This window comes from Xenopus tropicalis, chromosome 7, assembly GCF_000004195.4.
Source record: "Xenopus tropicalis strain Nigerian chromosome 7, UCB_Xtro_10.0, whole genome shotgun sequence".
NCBI classification, from domain to species: Eukaryota; Metazoa; Chordata; class Amphibia; order Anura; family Pipidae; genus Xenopus; species Xenopus tropicalis.
The window spans coordinates 128,237,575-128,263,360 of record NC_030683.2 but is presented as its reverse complement, the minus strand read 5'-3'; the positions used below and the strand labels follow the sequence as shown (position 1 = coordinate 128,263,360).

The 25,786-nt window shown below is 36.6% G+C and overlaps 1 protein-coding gene across 1 annotated transcript in view; it reads left to right on the top strand.

Moving 5' to 3' along the window:
• Positions 1-25,786, top strand: part of LOC116412020 — a 388,305-nt gene that overhangs the window by 200,996 nt on the left and 161,523 nt on the right. The window contains exons 186-208 of the mRNA XM_031905216.1: positions 195-218; positions 663-716; positions 1,766-1,795; positions 2,225-2,278; positions 5,408-5,437; positions 6,654-6,707; positions 7,134-7,157; positions 7,470-7,523; positions 8,502-8,531; positions 10,170-10,223; positions 11,779-11,808; positions 11,910-11,963; positions 13,449-13,472; positions 14,591-14,641; positions 15,907-15,936; positions 16,108-16,161; positions 17,177-17,206; positions 18,297-18,350; positions 19,247-19,270; positions 21,662-21,715; positions 23,295-23,324; positions 24,910-24,963; positions 25,099-25,128. Of these exons, the coding sequence (XP_031761076.1) occupies positions 195-218; positions 663-716; positions 1,766-1,795; positions 2,225-2,278; positions 5,408-5,437; positions 6,654-6,707; positions 7,134-7,157; positions 7,470-7,523; positions 8,502-8,531; positions 10,170-10,223; positions 11,779-11,808; positions 11,910-11,963; positions 13,449-13,472; positions 14,591-14,641; positions 15,907-15,936; positions 16,108-16,161; positions 17,177-17,206; positions 18,297-18,350; positions 19,247-19,270; positions 21,662-21,715; positions 23,295-23,324; positions 24,910-24,963; positions 25,099-25,128 (927 nt within the window). The remainder of the gene's footprint in view (positions 1-194; positions 219-662; positions 717-1,765; positions 1,796-2,224; positions 2,279-5,407; positions 5,438-6,653; positions 6,708-7,133; positions 7,158-7,469; positions 7,524-8,501; positions 8,532-10,169; positions 10,224-11,778; positions 11,809-11,909; positions 11,964-13,448; positions 13,473-14,590; positions 14,642-15,906; positions 15,937-16,107; positions 16,162-17,176; positions 17,207-18,296; positions 18,351-19,246; positions 19,271-21,661; positions 21,716-23,294; positions 23,325-24,909; positions 24,964-25,098; positions 25,129-25,786) is intronic.

The window sequence follows — 25,786 nt, the reverse complement described above, 5'->3', positions numbered from 1 at the left end:
AGCAAAGCGAAACAGGACGGATTCGCTCGTCACTAATTAGTAGATCAGTTCTGTAGGTAAAGATGATTAATTTCTTGTGTTCTGAAAGACAAGAGAACAATATAGATGAGGAATTCACACACATATATATTACAGTATATAACCAGAGCACAATTTATTATCTAAATTAACTTTTCCTTGATTTATTTCTCTAGAACCCGATCAACCTGCTCCTAAAGGTAAAAAGATTTTATGAAATATCATGTGTGTATATAATGATACAGTTCCTTACTTTCTTTATTTTCTTTCTGTTTCCTGACCCATTTTTATCTTGTGGGTTCTTTGCCTTGTGTAACGTAGTACAGAGCTGACTTGAACGAAAAACCACCGAATCAAAGAAGTATATGTAAATAGAGGTAACACCAAGCGCACCGGGCGGCAGGATATTCTTTTAAAACTTGGTCTTTATTTATCCATTTAAAAACATACAATGCCTAACGCATTTTGTGCACATATGCACTTAATCATAGCTACTTCTTTCAAGTTCTACAGAGCTGACGGACATTTTTCTAGGATGTTTTTATTACTAACATTTCCAAACCATCAGGAGTTCTATAACAACCTAATGCAAATATATATTTTGTCACTTTTACTAACAAAAACATTATCATTCTTTCCCATAGAAGACTGGATCATAGAATTGGGAGGTCCAGACACTCCAACTAAATATAAAGGAAGTAAGTATGCATGTAAAATCTGAACTTTTTCTTACTGAATTGTTTAACCCTTTAAAATCTGTCTGTGCCTGTGTTTATGTTTAAAATGCCAGGCATTTGACAAATCTCCATAGAATAGAACCTGAAAACATCAAGTAACATAGTAAGTTGGGTTGAAAAAAGTCATACGTCCATCACGTTCAACCATAATGCCTAGATATAACCTGCCTAACTGCTAGTTGCCCCAGAGGAAGGCAAAACCCCCATCTGAAGCCTCTCTAATTTGCCCCAGAGGGGAAAAAATTCCTTCCTGACTCCAAGATGGCAATCGGACCAGTCCCTGGGGCAACTTGTACTAAGAGCTATCTCCCCTACCCCTGTATTCCCTCACTTGCTAAGAATCCATCCAGCACCTTCTTAAAGCTATATAATGTATCATCCAGTATGACTGATTCGGGGAGGGAATTCCACACCCTCACAGTAAAAGATCCTTTTCGAATATTCATACGGAACCTCCCTTCTTCTAAACGGAGTGGGTGCCCTCGTGCCCGTTGGAAGGACCTACTGGTAAATAAATCATTAGAGAGGTTATTATATGCTCCCCTTATATATTTATACATAGTTATCATATCCCCCCTTAAGCGCCCCTACCCCGGTGTAAACAGACCCAACTTTGCCAGTCTTTCCCCATAACTGAGACTTCCCATACCCTTTACCTGCTTAGTTGCCCTTCTCTGGACCCTCTCTAACTCAATAAAGTATATGGTGCTGGTAGCCACGTACTTGTGAGCTAGTATCTTCAGGCTGCCCCGTGTTTCATGTTTGCTTAAAATAAAGCTTGCAGCTTACCCTGCCTGCCCATGGGATCTTTGAAGGCCCGATCTACATCCATGATGATTCTTCTCCTCAAGCTGTAGGCCTGTGGTAGGTGCACCTGGATGTGGACACTTAATGGCCTTCCTTTGTGTTACTTGTGAGTTAGTTCCATAGGTTTTATGATCTACACCAGGTAACCTTTACAAATGATTGGTTCCTATGTGTGACTTGAGTATTTCTTTTTTTTTCCTTAGGACCTTCAGCTCCAATTCCACAACGGAAAGGTAATTACAAATATGAACAAGCTGACTAAGTATCGTGAGTTGAATAAGTATGTGACTACATCATCCAGGTCATGGTATATGTACTAGAAGTAAATCTAAAGCAACTGGACTTGTTAAGTAATCATTGAAGACGTTTCACTACTCATCTGAGTAGCTTCTTCAGTCCAGCTGACTGGTATGGGAAGTAATCAATGAGTTATGAGTTATCAACGATTATTGTAGTTGCTTTAGATTTACTCATACTAGATAGGTTGGTGTATATATATATATATATATATATATATATCTCTCAAGATTCCTACTTGCTAAGTACATTTTAATAGATAGATTGCTAGAGATAAATCTTAAGTCACCATATTTGCTGAATTTATGGATTCTCAGTCACCACCATGGAAAATTAAATGAATATATTTTCCTGTTTCTTCATAGATGTGTGGGTCATAAAAGTCACGCGGCCAACTGGAGTAGAGGAATATGAGGGGAGTAAGTATGCATATTCACTTTTTTTCTTCATCTAATTATTGTTTGTGTCTCTTATAGTACATGTTGCTGACATATTTGATAGGATAGCTTTATTACAGTGACTGCCCAGGAGCAGTAACCCATAGCAACAATAAGCTGACCAGTAGTGATGGGCGAAATGTTTCGCCAGGCATGGATTGGCGGCAAATTTCTACGTTTCACCATTGGCGGAATGTTTCGCGAAACGGATGAAAAAATTCGCCTCACGTCCTAAAATTGTCGCCCGCGTCAAAAGAATAGTCGCGGGCGACAATTTTTTTGACGTGCGTCATTTTCGCCATTTCGCGAATTTTCTGGCGAAGTGAAACTAGACAGATTCGCTCATCACTACTGACCAGTAAATGCTTCCTGCTTCCTGCAAATTTCTATTTGCGTGATTTATTTTTTTTTTTCATATTTTTCTACTTTGAATAAGCTTCAAATTTAAAAAATCACAAATGTTGTACAAACATTTGAATAGAAAACTGATTGAATGGGAAAAACTTGAATAACTCATTTACGCATCATTTTTAATGGGTCAACGAGCTAAAAAATGGTAAAAAATGGTATGAAAAACTCAATTGAAATAAATAGTTTCCATTTTGCATTCAGGGGGAATTTTGCTTAATAAATATCTAAAATTTGAGTTTTTTAAACCATAATTCAAATGTTTTAATTGTAATGCGAAAATAAATTGAATTGCAGAAAAATGTAAAAATGAACTTAGATAAATAACCCACTCGTCGTTGTTTATTACCCTCTTAAGTACTGAAAGCATCAACTAGATTCTAAATGGAGCTTAAACTTGGTCCTTTTTTCCCTTGTGGCTATTGAATTACCCTCTTGGTCACCTATTTTAGGAGTGAAGTGTAACTATGGTCTGTGATAGAGATGTAACGAACTGTTCGCCGGAGAACTAATTCGCACGAAAATCGGGTGTTCGCAAGTTCGCGAACTTTTAGCGATGTTCGCAATTTTGGGTTCGCCTTAGATGGAGCCAAATTTTGACCTCTCACCCCAGGGCCAGCAGATACATGGCAGCCAATCAGGCCGCTCTCCCTCCTGGACCACCCCCGGACCACTCCCTTCCATATACAGTATAAACCGAAACCCAGCAGCCATTTTACATTCTGCCTGTGTGTGCTTGATGAGTTAGCATAGGGAGAGAGCTGAGCAGGGGTTTGAGGGACAGTTTAGGTAGCTTTGCTGACTAGTAATCTACTTTCTACTGCTCTGTATGTAGCTGCTGTGGACAGCTGTCCTGCTGATCTCATCTGCTGTAACCCAATAGTCCTTGTAAGGACTGCTTTTATTTTCTGATTACTGTTACTCTTCTTTTCAATGTGTACTGCAGCTCCGTCTGTGTGTGTTGGAGACAGGTGTGCTGCTCATAGTAGTGCACTAAGCACCAACCACACATTCACATCATTTTTTTTTATTTGTGTTTTTTTACTTTGCTACTGTAATTTATAGAGCCCAGTGCTATTAGTCTAGCTGTGTTGGGGACTGGTGTGCTGCTCCTAGTAGTTCACCCCCAGCACCAACCAGAGATCACTTTTTTTTTATTATTTATTTTTATATTTTTTTTTATTTAACTTACTGTTCTCTAACGTGTCCAGTGCTGTTTGCTGTTATTCATAGTAGTGCACCAAACACGTTACACATAGTAGTGACATTGCATTGCAATAAAATCTCCTGAGCGATGTTTTTCCACCAGCAATAATATATTCCGTATCCACTACTGCGGCGTTTTGTCTTTGCGTGTGAACCGGCCGTAACCTTTACACGACTTGATTGGCATGTAGACGCCGGACGTTTTAAAGCAGTTTATTACACAAGTTTAGAAATGTAGTGTGATTTCTGCCCTTTACAGCACAAAACACAACGCTGTGTCAACAACGTATTTTTCAGAGAAATTTTTGCTTGATCCCCCTCCTGCATGCCACTGTCCGGGTGGTGGCACCCTTTAAACAACTTTAAAATCAGTTTTCTGGCCAGAAATGGCTTTTCTAGTTTTTAAAGTTCGCCTTCCCATTGAAGTCTATGGGGTTCGCAAAGTTCGCAAAAGTTCGCACTTTTTAACGGAAGTTCGCAAACGGGTTCGCGAACTTTTTTTGTGAGGTTCGCTACATCTCTAGTCTGTGACTCTGAAACCAAGCAATTGTTCAAATGTCAGAAAGATAATTGTAATACTCCAGTCTACACCATATGAAAAATGATTTTGACGTTGCCTTTACACTTTTACTATTCATTTTACATATAAGAATGATCAGAGTGATGAGCAAATCTGTCGAGTTTTGTCGAAAAATGTGCAAAAAGTCAGGAAAATTTGTGAAACGCCGAAAAATCAGTGAAATGCTTGGTCGCGCAACTTTTTTTGTTTTGTGCAACTTTTTGTCACTGCGTCTTTTTTTTGTCTGGCGCATTTTATTTATTTTTTTGCGACCATGCCCATTTTGATGGCGTTTGTTGCGCAACTTTTTTGTTTTGTGCAACTTATTTGTCACTGCGTCTTTTTTAATTTTTTTGTCTGGTGCGTCTTTTTTTTATGTCTGGCGCGTCTTTTTTTGCGACCACGCCCATTTTGACGGTGTTTGTCATGCACCTTTTCTGTTTTGTGCAACTTTTTTGTCACTGCGTCTTTTTTTTTTGTCTGGCGCATCTTTTTTTTTGCAACCATGCCCATTTTGACGGTGTTTGTTGTGCAACTTTTTTGTCGCCTGCAGCTTTTTTTGTTGTGCGTATTTTTTTTTTTTGCAGCGGCCACGCATATTTTGACACGACTGCACCCAATTTGACATGACCGCACCTATTTTGACGTGTCCAATTTGACGCAACCATGACTTTTTTTGACGCGCAAATTTTTCTCTGCAAATTTTCACCGAAGTTTCGCAAAACAGTTCACCAATGGCGCAATGCAGAAATTTGCTGCAGATCCATGCCTGGAAAAAACATCGCTCATCACTAGCAATTACTAAAAAATATGTACTCTCTTTAGCCAGATAAGTATAACAATTCTGGATATACATACAGTAACTTTTCATTTCTTTTCCGTGTCCGTGGAACTTTACAGTTTTATATTTTAATTTTTTTGTACCTTTTATTTTGCAGTACCTGTATCGGAAATTCCAGGAGGTGCCGGTAAGTTTTACATTTTGGGCAACGTTCTATTATTTCAACAGATCCACCCAGATTAGCAGTTAGTTATGATTCCATTGAAAATGGAAATTGTGATCATCTTCATTTTCTACTGTATAACCAAGTGTATTTATATCACATAGGGATGCACCGAATCCCGGATTCGGTTTGGGATTTGGCCCGAGTCCAGCCTTTTTTTTATGGATTTGGTTTCGGCCGAATCCACTGTCCCAGCTGAACTGAATCCGAATCCTAATTTTGCTGCACGCTGTGCACATGGCAACTTTTAACCCTTCCTGATCAGTTTGGGATTTGACAGAATCCATCAGGATGGGTTCAGGGGTTCGGCTGAACCCGAAAAAGTGGGTTTGGTGCATCCCTTATATCACAGTTACTATTAATGCTTAAATAAAGCATATATTACAAATCCCTTGCAGATAGTGCCCTACAATACCAACCACCTTACCAAAATACGTCTAGGTTCTCCACATATTAGATCTCCCTGGAGGGAGATCCTTAAGCAAAATGGGGTGCAAATGTGAATTTACACTACAACCCCCCTGATTTTTCCATCCCAGTATTTTATTTCATGGTTTAGAAAAGCTCTTCATTTGCAGAAGCTGCATATCCCATTAATAGCTTTTAACAATAAATTGCCTATACAACTCATCCTATTTACCTTATAGCCCATGTATATTGCTAACAACCCCAGGATTCCTCTATGCCAATATTCTGCATTCAGTCTGTATTTATAAAACCAAACTAAGGGGCACATTTACTAATCCACGAACATCCGAAAGCGTCCGAGTGCGTTTTTTTTCGTAATGATCGGTATTTTTGAGACTTTTTCGTATTTTGCGCAACTTTTTCATTGCTGTTACAACTTTATCATATATTTTTCGCTAAAAAAATGCGCAAAATACGCTAAAGTTGTGACAGCGACGAAAATATTGGGCAAAATACGAAAAATCGTGACAGAGACGAAAAAATCGCTAAATTTTCGTTTTCAATCCGATTTTTTTCCATTCGGATTCGAGGATTAGTAAATGTGCCCCTAAGTTTGGTAGCATTGTGAGCACAGAATAAATGATCCTTATATCAGAAAACTGCTGTTATTGCTAATGAGAGTAATTAATTGTATTAAGTATTAAGATGTATTTGAAATACACAGTTCATGTTGTGATGTTCTCCTATTGATTCAGTTACTTCTTTTGCTTAGGGGAATGGATCATAAAAACAGAGAAGCCAACGACACCGGTGCCCTATGAGCAGCGTAAGTTCATTGTAAGACATTGTTTTCCAACTTATCTTTAGAAGCTTCAAAACAGGTAACTCCAAGCGCACCGGACGATAGGATAGTCTTTTTAAAACATGGATCTATATTTATCCATTTAAAAGCAAAATGCCTGATGCATTTCGTGCGCGGACGCACTTAATCATAATCCCTGCCTATGATTAAGTGTGTCCGCGCATGAAACGCGTCAGGCATTTTGAATTTGTTCTAATCCCTTGGCTACGGGTTTGGGGCCCTGAGCACCCGAATCACTTCTGGACTGCGGTGAGCCTTTCTTATTTCTTATTTGACTACCCAGTGACTTCTCTGCTTGCTTGTGTATATTTTTGATTTAGCGTTTCGTTTTGAGTTATCTTTAGAAGCTTGGCACTTTCTTGACTATTTATTGCCTTTTCTTTTATCTAGAACCTGGAGCCCCGACCCCAACAGGTAATTAATTCATGGTTCCAATAATCTAACAAGAAATCATATTTCAAAATAAATCAATATTACAGCTTTTACATCTCTAACTGAAAAAAGTTTTTTATAAAGACTCTTAAAAATACGGAAATATGTTTTTTTCTCAAATAATGAAGTAATAATATTATGAACTGTAATAATACAGAAGACATAGCTGAATATTATCCTACTTTGTTGTTTGTAGGTCTTTGATTATAACAGCAATTCATTTTATTACATCTTTAATTCAGTTAGATTTAAGAACAGTTAACCCACAAAAATATTGTTTTTCTGTGTATTTAGCTGAATGGATAATAGAAATGACGCACGATAACCAACCAACTAAATTTAAAGCGAGTAAGTATATAAAATGCTGTTATAAAAACAAAATGCACACATTTGTATGTATGTATGTATAACTTTATTTATAAAGCGCCACAAGGGTACGCATGCGCTGTACAATCTTACAAAATACAAAATTACACAAGTGTTACAATAAATAAGTATAAATGCACAGGGGGTAAGTGCCACGTGGTATGAGACACAGTAGGAAGGAGGTCCCTGCTCTGTGGAGCTTACAATCTAAGTGGTTATTTATATGTGATCTGCAGTCTTAATAGTTACCAAATAATATATAGATAGTTGCCAAATAATATATAGAGGTTAACACCCCGAGTAGTTTTATGAGCTCTCATGAATATGGGCTCAATGGCCTTTTTTGTATGACATAACCATTTTGCTCAGATTTTGATCCTGCATTGAATCTTTTCAAGAAAATAGTGGCAAAACATGTCAACATCTCAATTTTTAAAAAAAAGTATATTTAAGATTTATCAATTGGAATGAAAATCTCATACATTCGAATGAAAAAAAATTGGCACCTAAAACCTGTTGAAGTTCTATAGAAGTCAATGGCAAGGGGTATATTTCTTTTTTCATAAGATATAATCTAATGTATATCTTCTATCTGCTACTTACTATCTAGGGTTCTACCTGCTGCAATGTCTGTGGGGTAGTACTGAGTATAGACACCAGGGTAGGATTGGGCCAGTGGGGCACATGGAAAAAACTGTTGGGCCCTGCTGGCACTGACCCAATCCCTGCTAGCACTCCCCTGGCCTACACTTCTTCCTCCCCCCCGGGGGTTGTGCCCACCAGGCTATATGCTTCATTGACCAGTAGAAAAAATATAGAACTTTCCTGAAACTCTCTTTCCCATCCTTTCCTTATTGTAGTTTTGATGGAAGAAGTAGTCAGTCCCCTTGTGCTTTCAGTATGAGCTTTATAAATAATTGTATTATTAACCTGCATATTATGTCTTACTTTCTTCTTCAGAACCTGTAGCTCCATACCCAGGAAGAAAAGGTAAAGTAAAAATGTAAAAACTTTTCATAAAATATATTGAATCACTTGCCAAACACATACAAGTCTGTGCCTTTACACGGATACACTTTGGGGCTGATTTACTAACCCACGAATCCGACCGGAATTGGAAAAGTTCCGACTTGAAAACGAATATTTTGCGACTTTTTCGTATGTTTTGCGATTTTTTCGGATTCTGTACGAATTTTTCGGATCCAATACGATTTTTGCTTAAAAACGCGAGTTTTTCGTATCCATTACGAAAGTTGCGTAAAAAGTTGCGCATTTTGCGTAGCGTTAAAACTTACGCGAAAAGTTGCGCATTTTTCGCGTAAGTTTTAACGCTACGCAAAATGCGCAACTTTTTACGCAACTTTCGTAATGGATAGGAAAACTCGCGTTTTTACGCAAAAATCGTATTGGATCCGAAAAATTCGTAAAGAATCCGAAAAAATCGCAAAGTACCGATCATTACGAAAAAAACGCAATCGGACTCCATTCGACCCGTTCGTGGGTAAGTAAATCAGCCCCTTTGAGTTTATATAACAGACATAAACACTGGGTCCTAGTTAAGACTCATTAATTACCAGAATCATCCTCTGTAAAAGATGCCATTATAGAAGAGTAAGGTTATCATTACATAAACTTCATCAGCTAAAGAACATGATGTTCAGTTTGGGGGCCATTTACTAACGCTCCTATTTTTTTTTTTTTCCAATTCAGAATTTTTAGTGCTAAAAGTTGCAGAAAAAAAGTTGTTAATTTTTCAAGATTTACTATGCGACAAAATGTCTAAAAATCCGAATTTCGAATTTGCTGGCTAAGGGGCACATTTACTAACCCACGAACGGGCCGAATGTGTCCGATTGCGTTTTTTTCGTAATGATCGGTATTTTGCGATTTTTTCGCATTTTTTGCGTTTTTTTTCGGCGTCTTTACGATTTTTGAGCAAAAACGCGAGTTTTTCGTAGCCATTACGAAAGTTGCGCAAAGTCGCGATTTTTTTGTAGCGTTAAAACTTGCGTGCAAAGTCGCGCCTTTTAAGTTTTAATGCTACGAAAAAGGCGCAACTTTGCGCGCAAGTTTTAACGCTACGAAAAAATCGCGACTTTGCGCAATTTTCGTAATGGCTACGAAAAACTCACGGTTTTTTGCAAAAATCGTAAAGACGGCGAAAAAATCGCAAAAAATACGAAAAAGTCGCAAAATGTTTGTTTCCAATCGGAATTTTTCCAATTCGGATTCGAAATCGTGTCTTAGTAAATCAGCCCCTAAAACTTGCCAAGATCATTTAGAAGTCAATGATCTCTTCCTTCCCTGTAGGATACGCCTTTGCTTCAAAACTTTAGAGGTTTTTGGATTTTTTACACTGTATTTTTGTGCGACAATTTGAAAAAGTAGAGGTTTCGATGCAAGTTCTGAAAAAAATTCTGAGTTTCGCGACTTTTCTGCAAATTTTTCCTGCACAGGCTTTTTCAGTTCAGACTTTTTTGTAAATGTCAGACATTCGTGGAACGGAGTTTATTTGAATTTATAAAAAGAAAAGAATGAGAAATGTTAGAGTTTAAGAAAGATCTGCCCCTTTGTGTCTTGTTACTGTACTTAATTATTATAAAGTAACTGTTTTACATGTGTGTTTAGGAGTCTGGATCTTAGATGTGAAACTGCCAACAGGAGTAATACAATACTGCGGAAGTAAGTATGTTTAATGAGGCTCTAAAGTAAATATTAAAAGGGGCTGCAGATCTATGTAGGGCAGGGCCCCCCAACCTTTCTTACTCATGAGCCACAGTCAAATGTAAAAAGATTGGGGAGCAACACAAGCACCATAAAAGTTCATGGAGGAGCCAAATAAGGGCTGTGATTGGCTATTAGGGGCCTCTATGCACCCTATCAGCTTACAGGGGCTTTATTTGGTAGGAAATCTTGTTTTTATTCAACCAAAACTTGCCCCCAAGTCAGGAATTCAAAAATAACTCCCTGGTTTGGGGGCACTGAGAGCAACATGTTACCCCTGAGCCACTGGTTGGGGATCACTGATGAAGGTCATGGCTACTTATGAGCTACAGCTTTTGGTTTTAGGGTTACCATATCATCTGAAAATCAGTCATTTCCTAGAAATGCACTTTGCTGACTTGTAGTGATGAGTGAATCTGTTCAGTTTCGCTTCGCCGAAAAATTCACGAATCTTTCAAAAGATCTGCGAAACGGCAAAAGTGTACTGCGGCAAAAAAAATTGTTGCCTGTGGCTATTATTTTGTCGCATGGCTATTGTTTGTTGCCCACGGCTATTGTTTCATCGCCCATGGCTATTATTTTGTCGCCCGCAGCTATTATTTTGTCGCGAGGTTATTGTTTCGTCGCCCGCAGCTATTATTTTGTCGCCCGCAGCTATTATTTTGTTGCCCGTGGCTATTATTTTGTCGCGAGGTTATTGTTTCGTTGCCCGCGGCTATTCTTTAGTCACGCGGCTATTCTTTTTTGATGCCGGTGACAATTTTTGGACGTGCAGAGAATTTTTCCGCTGCAAATTTTTTCATCCTTTTCGTGAAACAATCCGCCAATGGCGAAACGTGGAAATTCGCTGCAAATCCCTGCCTGGCGAAACATTTCGCCCATCACTACTGACTTGCCTTGATTGCATTACTCTGATTAAGATTTTAGGAGTCCACTATAATTGGAGTACTTTATGAAGGAGAATGCAATTCACTTTCCAGAAGGTTATGGTTACTATTATATTTAGTATGTTATTCTATTCATTTACTTTTTTACTTAGCAATAACAAATGTTCTCATCATTTTTAAAAAGATGTATTTATTTAAGAAGTGATGGGCGAAATAATTCACGTGAATTCGCTGCGAATTTCTGTGTTATTTTATTTATTATTTCGCGAAACAAGCAACAAAAATCACAAGAATTGTCGTCCGTGTCAAAAAAAATTGTTGCGCTACAAATTTGTTTTTGACGTGCAACATTTTCCCCATTTCGGGGATTTTACGTGATTCACAAATTTATCAGTGGAGCTAAACGGGATATATTTTTTCATCACTAATAATAAGTTAATAATCACCAATATGATGTTTTTCCAGCAAATTCCATGAACATCTCTAGAAACCACAAATACGCTATTGCTCTCAAATGTCTATTTGGTCTTTCATAGTTGGGTTAATTTGGTCTTTATAATAAAAGTATAGCTAATTAAGCTCAACTGAAATTTTTTTTCAACGACATACTGTGTGTTTTTTTTCAGTACCGAAAGCTCCACTTGCAGACACAGATGGTAAGTGACTTCATATTTATTATACAGCATTTAGAACCCTCATTTACTAAAACAGAAATCAAAATGTATGGAAGTAATCAATAAACTATTGTTCTGTTTAGGGGAATGGCTGATAGAAACAGAAAAGCCAACTCTGCCTGTCCCATATGAACCAGGTAAGTACTGAGTTTTTGTTAGCTCTATATTGTATATATAGATATATTTATATACAATATATTTTTTTTTACTGTCTAATATAAAGGTTGGTTTGAATCTTGTCCATGGGTTTTCACACGATTAACCCTTTTCTCAGTGAATTGAATCTGGCCCTTTATCTGCTATACAAGAAACATCCAATCCATTATGGAATTTTGAGTCCTTTTTCAAAATGATACAAACATGTACATGCCAACAGTTATAAATGATATTAAATACTTAGGGGGAGATTTACTAATCCACAAACAGTCCGAAGGCGTCCAAATGCAATTTTTTCCTAATGATCGGTATTTTTGCGACTTTTTCGTCACCGTCGTGACTTTTTCGTATATTTTCCAAAAAATCTAATTTGGTTTTTCCGCCATTTACAATCGCTCAATATGAAAAAATCACGACAGCGACGAAATAGTCGTCCAAAATATGATAAAGTCGCGGCGGCGATGAAAAAGTCACGACAAATACGAAAAAGTTGCGATAGCGATGAAAAGACGGCAAAATTTTTGTTTCCAATCTGAATTTTTCCCTTTCGGGATTCAGATTCGTGGATTAGTAAATCTCCCCCTTAGGGTTTTCCAACCATAATATAAGGCACATCCTACAACCAAAAGAAGTCATGTTTAGGTTGATAATGTATTCTTATAGAGTTAGGACTAATAATTTTAAAGGAAAATGATATACAATGTAGGTCTCTATAAAAATATATTGCACAAACAGCTCATATGTAAAACCCTGCTTCATCTAAATAACCCATTTTCATATAAATATACTTATTTAGCAGTATGTGCCATTGGGTAATCCTAAATAGGAAACTGCCATTTTAAGTACTAAGGGCCGCCCCCTGGGATCATAGGAGTCACAGTGCACACAAACAAGCCAAGGCACACATACATGCTAGGCCCCATCAGCCAATGAATGGGCAGAGTTCTGCCTTTTGCTCCCACACTACTTCCTGTTACAGTTAGAGCTGCATCACTTCCTGTCAGCTGATCTCTGAGGACGCACACAGCCCATCACTAAATGGCGGCTCAAGGGAAAGCATGTAAAAGGGCAATATTTACTGAAATATATATTCCAGTTTGGGGAGATTCTTTAATAGGTCACTAAACATAATGTAGGTGTATGGTACTTGTAAAACTATAGAAAGGGACCCAGGTAAGGGGACTTAATTACCTTCTATATTGAGGACCCCCTATAGGCATCTAAATAACTAGGGACTGCCTGAAAGAAAAGAAGCACAATTTACCAGTCCCCTGCAATATTATAAACAATCTGTTGGTTACGTATTCATTCTGGGGGTATAGTTTTCCTTTAACTCATGGATGTGGAACAAATCTGGAATAATGTAGACATAGAAGTCATATAATTTCTAAATGCAATTTATGTATCTCATGAGTAGATTATTTTAGCACTAAATACATGTTGGTTTTTTTTTAAACTTTTTCTAGAACCAGGAGTTCAACTTCAAACAGGTACATTTTGTTAAACAACCCATTCAATTGCATAATATTAATTTTTATGTGGTTCTCCCTAATTTTCAAGGGTCAACAATGCAGACCAGTCAGGAAAGTGTTAATAAAAGGTGGACGTATAGTCAAAAATCATAATCCTTGTGTGTGTTAGACCTAAAAAAATACATTTGCAATATAAACCCATTAAAATTCTCTACTGTTTTTATTTATTAGAAGCCTTTATATTTTGCATCTTACTGTTCCCCTGAAATAATGGGCTCTGATCACAGCTCATAGAAACCTTAAGGGCCAGTGGCCGTCCTGATGTAAAAAAAAAAAAGCAGAGACTGTCCTATACCAGACTTGGAAAAAAAAGCAAAAAAAAAAGTTGGATAGTCATTGGTCAGTTGTTGATAGGAGGAAGTCAGGCAAAGATAAGGAAGTGAAACATGAGTAGAGAGTAAGACACGCCCACTCCTTGTTCTGCTGCAGACACTGAGGAATATAGAGCTCCGGTTAGCTGGGTTTAACCCTGTTGTAACTGCTTTACCCTTTGATTTATTTAGAACAATATTTGTTATAGTGCTTTCCTATCTAAGGGCTAAATATAAACACATTGGGGCACATTTACAAAAGCACAAATGCTCCGAGCGTATTTTTGCCGATTTTTTCAGGCGTCCGCATGACTTTTTTGTACGGTGCACGACTTTTTCGTATGGCGCACGACTTTTTCGGACGTTTCCACGAAAAAATCGGAAAGGTTTTACCGCTGTTTACAATTGTTCGGTACGAAAATTTCGTGACTTTCGGATCGACAATATGATATTATCGTGACGAATACGATTTTTTCGTAAGCATTTTCATGATATTTGCGATCTTACGAAATTTTCGTTTCCAATACGATTTTTTCCCATTCGTGATTCGGATTCGTGGATTAGTAAATGTGCCCCATTGAGTTGAGATTTTGACTTTACATCCTCTTTAAGAAACTATTTATTAAAGTCATTTATGTATAATAGAAAAACCAGTATATTTACTAAACAGTTTATGAATACAGATTTTGTCCCACACATTACTATATTCTGTCATGAAAAGCCTATAATATAAATAAAGACTATAATATATTTTTGAATGTTTAGATTGGATCATTGAAATTGGACACCCAGGCCAACCAACAAAATTCAAAGGAAGTGAGTACATTAATATGTTTGTTATAGCTGCATACCGGAGGAAATGCCGGGCACTAATTATTGTTGAAAACTAAGGATAAACCTGATTTGCACCCATAAGCCTGTTCCCTATGGAACTAACATACGATCCGGTTTCCAGTATTGAAAATTAAATCCTCGTTGCTACTATGACAGACGTAGGATAAGAACCAGTTCCCAGCTATGTATCACTAGGTACGTCTTGCAAAAAGACAGCGGCAGATCTGGGGCAACTATAATTACAGTTGGGAAAATATTCTTTTTCACTGGATCATTCCAGGGATCCAAATTTAAGATATTTGTCAAATCGACTTGAAATATTCAGGCCACATACTAAGCCATATCATTTGCAAACACTCACTGAACTGTAAGCTATTGGCTCTTTGCAATTTCCGTTATTAGTCATAAACACTTTATATGTTTTTGAATAAAAATGAATGAGGTTAAAACCCCCCTTACCCACCTCTAATTGAAAGTATCCCTGCAAACAACTACAACACAATAACTTTACTCCTCTCTCTCTTACTCTAACCACTGTCAAAACCTGTCACTTTTTCTTACTCAACATTGCCAAATCCGTCCCTTTCTTTCCATAGTAACAGCTAGGCTGCTCATGCATGATCTCATTCTATCCCAGCTGGTCTACTGTAACCTTCTACTAACCGGCCTCCCTAACTCCCATCTCTCCCCTACAGTCTGTATTAAATACTGCTGCCAGACTCTTCCTACTCTCATCCAGGAGAGTTCAGGCCCTTCCCCTGCTAAAGTCCTTATCGTGGCTTCCCCTAAAAACAAGAATAACTTACAAAGTCCTCCTTAACCTTCAAAGCTCCCTCAGTCTTTTTAGAACTAAACTCAAAGACTCCCTATTGGGGTGCTCATACATCACCTGATGTGGGAACTGGCACTTATATTGTAGTGTCACCTACAGTACTAATAGCATCCTTTTTGTGTCTGTAAGTTACCCTCCCAATTAGATTGTAAGTTCCACGGGGCAGGGACCTCCATCCTCTTGTCTCTTTGACTCTTAACTTATAACAACCATACCTTGTATTTATTTGTATTTATTATCATACTTTGTATTTATCTATTATTTTAGTAACCCCCTATTGTATTAATTTATTGTTCTGCTGTACAGCGCTGTGTACATAAGTAGTACTTTATAAATAAAGCAATACATACATACATACATACTGTACATATTAAGATTTTACATTAAAAGACTTCTGTGTTTTATTACATTTTAGGGCCAAAAGTTCCAATTCCTGGGAGAAAAGGTTAGTCACTAATACTACTATAATTATTAGCTTGGCTACAATAAACAGTGATAAATTCTGGAAGTGGTTGAAGAGAAGTCTGTAGCATCGCTAGTAATTGGAACAAAAACACCCGTTTGTCATTGTTTTCGTTTTGCTCTTGTAAATTGATGTTTTACTGTTTTGTTATAGGCATATGGATAATAGATGTGGACACCCCATTAGGAACAACGCAATATGAAGGGAGTAAGTATATCTATTATGTTTAGCAGGCACTCTAATATACACAATGATAATAACCTCTGGAACATACAATAGGTATCTACAATGCAATATGAGTCCATAGAAGTATAAAAGAAAAAATAAATATTAGAAAATGAAGTGTTTTTTTTGTATCATGAATAGTAACTCTATAAAATGAAATCAGCTATAGGGACTAGGTGACTTTTTTCTGGTAACAATAAAGTCACTTTATTAAAGCTAAATGGATATAGTGGCAATTATATTTTGATGTCCCTTTGTGATATCATAATTCAGCAAAGTGATACTATTACTAGTGATGAGCGATTTTTTTCATTAGTCGTGGATTTGCTGCAAAATTCTGCATTTTGCCATTGGAAAATTTTTACCTAGCAACGAAAATGTTGCATAAAAAAAAACTGCAGTCACATCAAATTTGTTGTGGTTGCATAAAATAAAGTTGCATCAAGAAAGCCGTGTGGTAGCCATATTTCCCAAATATTGCACCAATTTTCATATTTTTCAGCAGTTTCGTGTATTTTTCCGTGAAGCGACACGGGACAGATTTGCTCATCACTAATTGTTACCAAAAAAGCATGAATGTCAGAAATAGAAAGTCCCAATTCTGGGCAGTAGGCATACGGTTATTGCTATTTAGTTGGTGGGATCTACAGAGAGGTTCTGCCAATGACATTCCCATTGGAATACATCAGCAAACACATTGAAAGTGCAGAACCAGATTTGATCAATGGGTGCCCAGAGGCCGCCCCTGTCAGGTGCCTCTCTCACTCCCTCCCCAGGATCACGCAGAAGGACACCCATCTTGCCTAGGTTCCCTTGCTCCGTATGTGAGCTAGTCTAAGCATGGCTGGGCGGTATGCCACCCCTAAATTTCATTTGTTGTACTTGTTATGGTCCTCCTAAGGACTTTTCTCAGTGATCTGTGAAATACTCTCCAAATCACATTTCCTTACTTAATTTGTGCAAAAATAATATAAAATATATTTTTTTTATTTCATAGGACCTGTAACTCAAGTTCCAGGAGTGGATGGTATGTCAAAAATGTACAAAGTATTTAAAAAAAAAACGCAAGTTAATGATGTATGATAACCTTTTATCCTACCTTGGTGGAACTTCCACATTTTGTAACCTATTTACAATCTCCAGTATATGGAAAGATGTTCATGACAGAAGTTCTAGGAACTCTAGGTCAGACCATTCAGTTATAGAACTCTAGGTCAGATCATTCGGTTCTAGAACTCTAGGCCAGAACATTCGGTTCTAGAACTCTTGGTCAGAACATTCAGTTCTAGGAACTCTAGGTCAGACCATTCAGTTCTAGAACTCTAGGTCAGAAGATTAATTTCTAGGAACTCTAGGTCAGACAATTCAGTTCTAGAACTCTAGGTCAGAACATTCAGTTCCAGAACTCTAGGTCAGAACATTCAGTTCTAGGAACTCTAGGTCAGAACATTCAGACGGGTGGGTAAAAGACAAGTGACATGAAGAATCTCTCAGATTAATTCCAGAATTTGTGGTTTTCATACCAACAGTGACATATTCTACTGCCTTACTCTTAATTTACTCTTAAAATTTACTAACAATCTTGTCACATCACTAGACTTTGTTGAGCAAGATCTATCCAACTGGCAGCTCCACCATCTATAAAAGCTAAGAAGGAGACTGTACATTTGAATATTCTTTCATTCCAAATTATATTTTATATTATTATAAATTTACAAATTTGAGAAAAAAAACTGATATTGTTATTATTATGTAAAAAGAAACCCCAAAAACTATAGTTAATAACAATGTCCCATTCCTTTCTAATGGGATTGAAAACCTCAAATGTTTTTATAACCTGAAGGGAAAAATAAAATTAAGTTGCTTGAGCTCTTCCCATTGACTTATATAGAAAGTCGAGAGCTTTTACTTGTTGAGTTGAGAACTTATTGCGGTTTGTTTCCTTAATAAATCCCTTTTTGGGGTATATTGATAATATTGTATATTGATACATTGGAGTTTTTGGAGTAATTGGACTTTTTTCTGTTAAGGTTGAGGTGTATGGGTCAAGTTCAAACTTTAAGCTATGTGTCTATAGTAATGCTCCTGACAATGTCATATTATTGTATTGTGCTTAGGACTATGGACCATAGAGACAGAGCTGCCAACGATGCCAGTGACATATGAAGAAAGTAAGTATAAGTAAAATAATAATATATATTTATATTTTTCTAATAAAATCGTTTTTCAAAAATAATTCAGTTGAGGTCAACTATACAAAATTGGCAACAGGTAGCAAGAGGCCCTTAATCAACATTTGAATTGTTTTTGAAAAACGTCCTTAGAGAAGAAGCAAAACGCCACTAGTCCTGGGACAGTTACTTCACATTTTAAGAAAACATGGGACTATTTTGGGAGGTCTGGACTAGTAATGTATAAGACCTTTGCTAAGTTTCACACAATCCTTCAGTAGGAGTCACTTGAAAAGATATGAATAATATTGGATGGTATTCTGCTCAGCTTCTTCTCTTCATCTACATTCCTCTAATGTGCAGTTACCCTTCCAGGGAATCCTGGACTTCTAAGCTTTGGCTTCCATAATTAAGGATCAAACCATCTCTTTCTTATACTTTGTAGTCTTTAGCTAGGTGGCTGCTTTAATACAGGGATCCCCAACCTTTTATAACCGTGAACCACATTCCAATGGAAAAAGTGTTGGGGAGCAACACAAGCATGGAAAAAGTTTCTGGGGGTGCCAATAACAGCTATAATTGGCTATTTCGTAGCCCCTATGTGGACTGGCAGCCTATAGAAGGCTCTGTTTGGCTTTACACTGGGTTTTATGCAATACTTGCCTCCAAGTCAGGAATTCAAAAATAACTACCTGCTTTGAGGCCACTGGGAGCAACATCCAAGGGGTCGGGGAGCAACATGTTGCCCCTAAGCCACTGGTTGGGGATCACTTCTTTAATACAAGAAGTTGGCCAAACTATAAGTGAATAGTGAACAGTGATTTTCCTATTTAGCTATTTTTAAATGATTATCTAAATATTCAATATTAACTGGGGTACCTGATTTATTTCTACAGAACCAGGGGAGCCAACTCCAAAAGGTAATTATTTAAACAAGATAAGTTAAATAAAAAATTAGAAGAAAAACACAGTTTTTCTCCTACGGAATTTTTCAAACAATTGAAGATGCAAAATTACATTTTCAATTATAAGCTGACATTTTATTCTATTTTAGAAGTACTGTTATTGTACCTTTCGGAGTATCTTCAGTTGCAATTTGGAAAAAAATGAAATATGAGAATCATCTAAGTAAATAAAACTTGCATGGAATGTTCATGCTTTTCCTTTTTCTCTTTTCTATAGTAGGTGGGAGGAATATACAGTATATGTTCCATTTTATTTTATTTAAAAAGTACTGTTATTGTACCTGTGTATCTTCAGAAATTTTTTCGGCAGGCATGAATTCACTAGGGATGTAGCGAACCTCAAAAAAAAAGTTCGCGAACCTGTTCGCGAACTTCCGCCGAAAATTGCGAATATTCGCGAACTTTGCGAACCCCATAGACTTCAATGGGAAGGCGAACTTTAAAACCTATAAAAACCATTTCTGCCCAGAAAAGTGATTTTAAAGTTGTTTAAAGGGTGCCACGACCTGGACAGTGGCATGCAGGAGGGGGATCAAGGGCAAAAACCTCTGAAAAATTGACACATGCCGTTTTTCGAAATGATCGGTAATTTTGCGACTTTTTCGTATTTTCCGGCGCTTTCGTAAAGTTATCGTAAGTTTTGCGACTTTTTCTGAGCTTTCGTACCGTTATCGTAAGTTTTGCGACTTTTTCGGATCTTTCGTAACGTTATCGTAAGTTTTGCGACTTTTTCGGAGCTTTCGTAACGTTATCGTAAGTTTTGCGACTTTTTCGGAGCATTCGTACCGTTATCGTAAGTTTTGCGACTTTTTCGGAGCATTCGTACCGTTATCGTAAGTTTTGCGACTTTTTCGGAGCTTTCGTAACGTTATCGTAAGTTTTGCGACTTTTTCGGAGCATTCGTACCGTTATCGTAAGTTTTGCGATTTTTTCGGTGCCGGCGAACCCAAATTGCGAACATCACGCAAAGTTCGCAAATTTGCGGACTTGCGAACACCCGATGTTCGCGCGAATTAGTTCGCCGGCGAACAGTTCGCTACATCTCTAGAATTCACAGCGAATTTTTGCATTTTGCCATTGGCAAATTGTTTCACAAATGTCCACAATATTTACTGCGGAAAAATTTGACACACATCAAAAAAAGGTTGTGGTTGCATCAAATTGGGTGCCGTCGCGGCAAAAAAAGATGCAAGCGACAAAAAACGCATGGGCAACAAAAAAGTCGCAGATTTTTTGACGTTCAGTGAATTTTCCTGGGGACAGATTTGCTCATCATCTTCAGTTGTAATTACAGAAAAAAAAACTTTTTAAAAAATGAGTCTCATCCAAGTGAAGATAACTCCCATTAAAATTAAAATTCTCATGCTTTTCCATTTCCTTTTTTCTATGGTGGGTGGCTAGAATATACAGTATGGGGCAGATTTATCAAATACGATTTTTTTGTATCGTGTTTTTTAAAGTACGAAAAATTCGTATTTGAAAAAAACATATCTGATCGTATAATGGCTGAAAAGTAAGATTTTTTCGTATCCGAACAATCTTAAAATGCGTCTATTTTTTGTCGCCCGCACTTTTTGCCGTGCACGTGCTTTTTTTTGTGACGCGACCGCACCAGATTTGACACAACCACGCCTTTTTTGATGCGTGCAACAAAAAATTCACCGCGCCAAATTTTTCCGTGGTGAATTGTCATGGAAGTTTTGTGAAACAATTCGCCAATAGTGAAATGCGGAAATTCACTGCGAATCCATGCCTGGCGAAAAAATTTGCTTATCACTAGTCAAGAGACTTGTCCATCTGTGTCCACAATGACACCAGAATTATGGTTAAAATAGTGCATTGTGGGAAAAAAATATGGCTATTGCACTCACTGTGCCTCAGTAAGTGAATGTACCCTTGTATACATGTTTTACAATTCACCTCATACTTTATGCATTAGAGACTCTACACTAGTGATGAGCAAATTTTTTGCCAGACATGGATTTGCAGCGAATTTCCACATTTTGGCATTGGCGAAACTTCAGAGAAAATCTGCAGCGGAAAAATTAGTTGCATGTCAAATAAAGTCATGTTTGCACAAAAAATAGGTGTGGTCGAGTTAAAATGAGCACGATGCATGAAAAAAAGATGCACATGACAAAAAATTAAAGCAACAAATGCATATTTTGTTATTTTGTGCATTTTTCTGCTGTTTCGCTCATTTTCTGGCAAAACGGGATAGATTTGCTCATTACTGCTCTACACATTCCATAGTTAAAGACTTCATACATTACAAATGCATAATTTAAAAATATTCTCTATTTTTGTCAACCAAAAACAAAAAAATAACATGAATTGTGTGTTTAGGAGAATGGATAATAGTACTAGGACGCCCAGGTGAACCATCCAAATTCAAAGGAAGTGAGTATATAACAAAGTTGATATTAACGTTTGCACTAAGTGTTATACATTTATAATACAGGTATAGGACCCGTAATCCAGAATACTTGGGACCAAAGGTATTCCGGCTAAGGGGTCTTTCCGTAATTTGGATCTCCATACCTTAAGTCTACTAAAAAATCAGTAAACCATTAATGAAACCCAGTAGGATTGTTTTGCACCCAATAAGGGGTAATTATATCTTAGTTGGGATCAAGTACAGGTACTGTTTTATTATTACAGAGAAAAGGGAATCATTTAACCATGAAATAAACCCAATAGGGCTGTTCTGCCCCAATAAGGGGTAATTATATCTTAGTTGGGATCAAGTACAGGTACTGTTTTATTATTACAGAGAAAAGGGAATCATTTAAACATTAAATAAACCCAATAGGGCTGTTCTGCCCCAATAAGAGGTAATTATATCTTAGTTGGGATCAAGTACAGGTACTGTTTTATTATTACAAAGAAAAGGGAATCATTTAACCATGAAATAAACCCAATAGGGCTGTTCTGCCCCCAATAAGGGGTAATTATATCTTAGTTGGGATCAAGTACAGGTACTGTTTTATTATTACAAAGAAAAGGGAATCATTTAACCATGAAATAAACCCAATAGGGCTGTTCTGCCCCCCAATAAGGGGTAATTATATCTTAGTTGGGATCAAGTACAGGTACTGTTTTATTATTACAGAGAAAAGGGAATCATTTAACCATTAAATAAACCCAATAGGGCTGTTCTGCCCCCAATAAGAGGTAATTATATCTTAGTTGGGATCAAGTACAGGTACTGTTTTATTATTACAAAGAAAAGGGAATCATTTAACCATGAAATAAACCCAATAGGGCTGTTCTGCCCCCAATAAGGGGTAATTATATCTTAGTTGGGATCAAGTACAGGTACTGTTTTATTATTACAAAGAAAAGGGAATCATTTAACCATGAAATAAACCCAATAGGGCTGTTCTGCCCCCAATAAGAGGTAATTATATCTTAGTTGGGATCAAGTACAGGTACTGTTTTATTATTACAAAGAAAAGGGAATCATTTAACCATTAAATAAACCCAATAGGGCTGTTCTGCCCCAATAAGGGGTAATTATATCTTAGTTGGGATCAAGTACAGGTACTGTTTTATTATTACAGAGAAAAGGGAATCATTTAACCATGAAATAAACCCAATAGGGCTGTTCTGCCCCAATAAGGGGTATTTATATCTTAGTTGGGATCAAGTACAGGTACTGTTTTATTATTACAGAGAAAAGGGAATCATTTAACCATTAAATAAACCCAATAGGGCTGTTCTGAAGAAGGGTGGTGTTTATGACCCTGAAGGAAATTACTTCTAAAAAACATAGAAATAATAAATAAAATATTCCCAAAGATCTAGATTTTCAAATATTCTTTAAAATTGCATCATTGGAGACAAAACCTTTTAGATATTTTTACTCCCTTCAATGTTATTCTGTTAACTACAAAAGCTTAAGGAGGCGCAACAAAAATGCAATTTCTTTACTTTTGATTAATTGACTAATTGAACTCACTATGTCTGACTTTTTCAGTACCATTTGCTCCAATACCTGGAAGAAAAGGTAATGCAGAACCACAGAAAATATATTTTGAAAATACAAATTTTGGGGGCACATTTACTAAATTCTGACCTTGAAAGTCGTATAAACGTGACATGGTATAAATTAGAATTAAACTTGATCATTGCTGTATCTATAAAATACGATAATGCTTGAATCATTCCAACAAAAATTTCAAGTTTGCATTCGAAAACCCTGAATTTTTTGAGTTGAAAACATTAAAACTCAAAAAAATTGAGTTTCAACGGAAATTCGTTTTCATGAATCCTCTTTATTTTTCCTAACAGGATTCTGGGAACAAAGTCCCATTTACATGGGCTTGTCCCATTTACATGGGTTTATCCTATAGACTAATGCTTACCCACTGGGTTTTCAATGCAAAAGCCTTTTAGCTTTATTTTTCCCGAACAGGAAGTGCTCAAGCAGCCATTTTAGAAGCATTAGCATTCTTGGAAAATAATAATGTGTTTAAGTTTCACTTGAAACTGGGTGAAACTGAAAACAATGATGGGATTAACTTCCCCTTGAAAAGTGTGAAATAGAAAACAACGAGGGGATTAACTTGTCCTTGAAGGAGAGTTTGTCACTGACTATTCTATTCCTCTACTATTCTAAGCCTCCATAGGACACAATGGTACTCGACAGATCAAACCTTTTGAAGTTTCATTTTACAAAAAACATAAATAAATCATGAATTATGGGAGTTATTTCGAAGAACTCAAATTATTTTGGGAATAATAATGAAAAAAAATCGAGTTCTGTTGAAAACCCACTTGTAAATCTTGAAATTATCTAGAAGTAAGAAAAAAATCTGACTTTATCTTATAATTGCTTAGTAAATGTGCCCCTAAGTTTTGGGTTGTAATTGCTGCTACACATGTGCAGAGGGCCCCAGGGTCTTCATTTTTTTATTTTGAAATTAAAATTTGGGGCTTATGTATTAAGGACTAAATAAGAAAAATTTTCAGCCCTTTTTTTTCTATTTAACATATATGGGCTGATTTATCAACATTCAAATTTGATTTTTTTTTCTACAATTCAAGTTTTTTTGCACTAAAATTCGAGTTATGGTTCAAAAACTCAAATTTCTGTTATTTATTAAGCGCAAAAAAACCTCAAAAGTATAAATTCAGCAGCTAAAAGCTTGCAAGTTCATGTAGAAGCCAATAGGAGCTGTCCTAGGCAAAGTCAAGTCGTATTTTCAATTCAAGATATTTGAATGTTTCGAGTTTTATTTGAGTTTGTAAACTCGCAAATTCGAGGTATTCGAGTTTTTTCATTCAAATGAGTTTACCATATTAATAAATAAGCAAGGATTTGAGTTTATTTGAATTCACAAACTCGATAAATACATTTTTTCAAAGCCGATAGATATGTGGAACACAAGGACAATTATTTGGTCAACAATTTGCTCTACACAAAATTAAATTTTAAATAGGAAACAAATTGTTATGCAGTTCTTATTGTAACCCTCATAAAACTATACTGATTTATACAAATTTGGCCAAATATTTTCCACATATTTTGTGACAAAGAACATGATTTCTAATTTGGTACAACTTGATGAATATTCTATCATTTTATTTAGGTATATGGCTCATAAAAGTGCAGCTACCAACAGGAGTAGAAGAGTATGAAGGAAGTAAGTAAATAGTAACAATTTAAGATTTACTGACGATTACATCATTATTTTTTATTAAAATATTGGGTATTTGTTCCTTTTTTTTAACACACTGACTATTAAGTGATATTTTCAATTTGTTTTTATTTTTTGCAGAACCTATTGGACCTGTTCCAGGTGGAAATGGTCAGTTTAGAAGTCATATGTTTTTTATTTATTTGTTTCAAGAATAGAAGTGAGCAATGGGATATTATAAGTAGGAGTTTGTTTATTGCACAGTTGCCGGGGGCAATCAGAAATTTGTTTTCATAAATTTCATTCAAGTTATAATATGAAAGGCCAGATCTATGTGTTTGTTATAGGCAAATGCGTTGTTATAATTTAGCACTTACAAGATGCTGCTTAGGGGATGAAACCCAGGGGAAGAGTTATCAAAATGTGAGATTAGAGCTCACCACTGTAAATTCCCCCAGTCTCTATCATTCCGATAGGAAGTGTATTGTGATGAGCAAATTTCCACATTTCACCATTGGCAAATTGTTTCGCAAAAATTTACCACGGAAAAAATTTGTTGCATGTCAAAAAAAAGTCACAGTCGTGTCAAAATAGACATGCCGTATCAGATTTTGCACACACGTCATAATGGGTGCAAATTTTTCGCTGTTCCGTAAATTTTTCTGTTTTGTGAATTTTTCACAAAGTGAAACGGGACAGATTTACTCATCACAAGAAGTGTATTTATCAAATGGTGAACTCTAAAAATTCTATAGGAATGAATATTAAGTGGTGGAATCTTACTGTGGTGAGTTCTAATCTTACACTTTGATATATCTGCCCCCCCCCC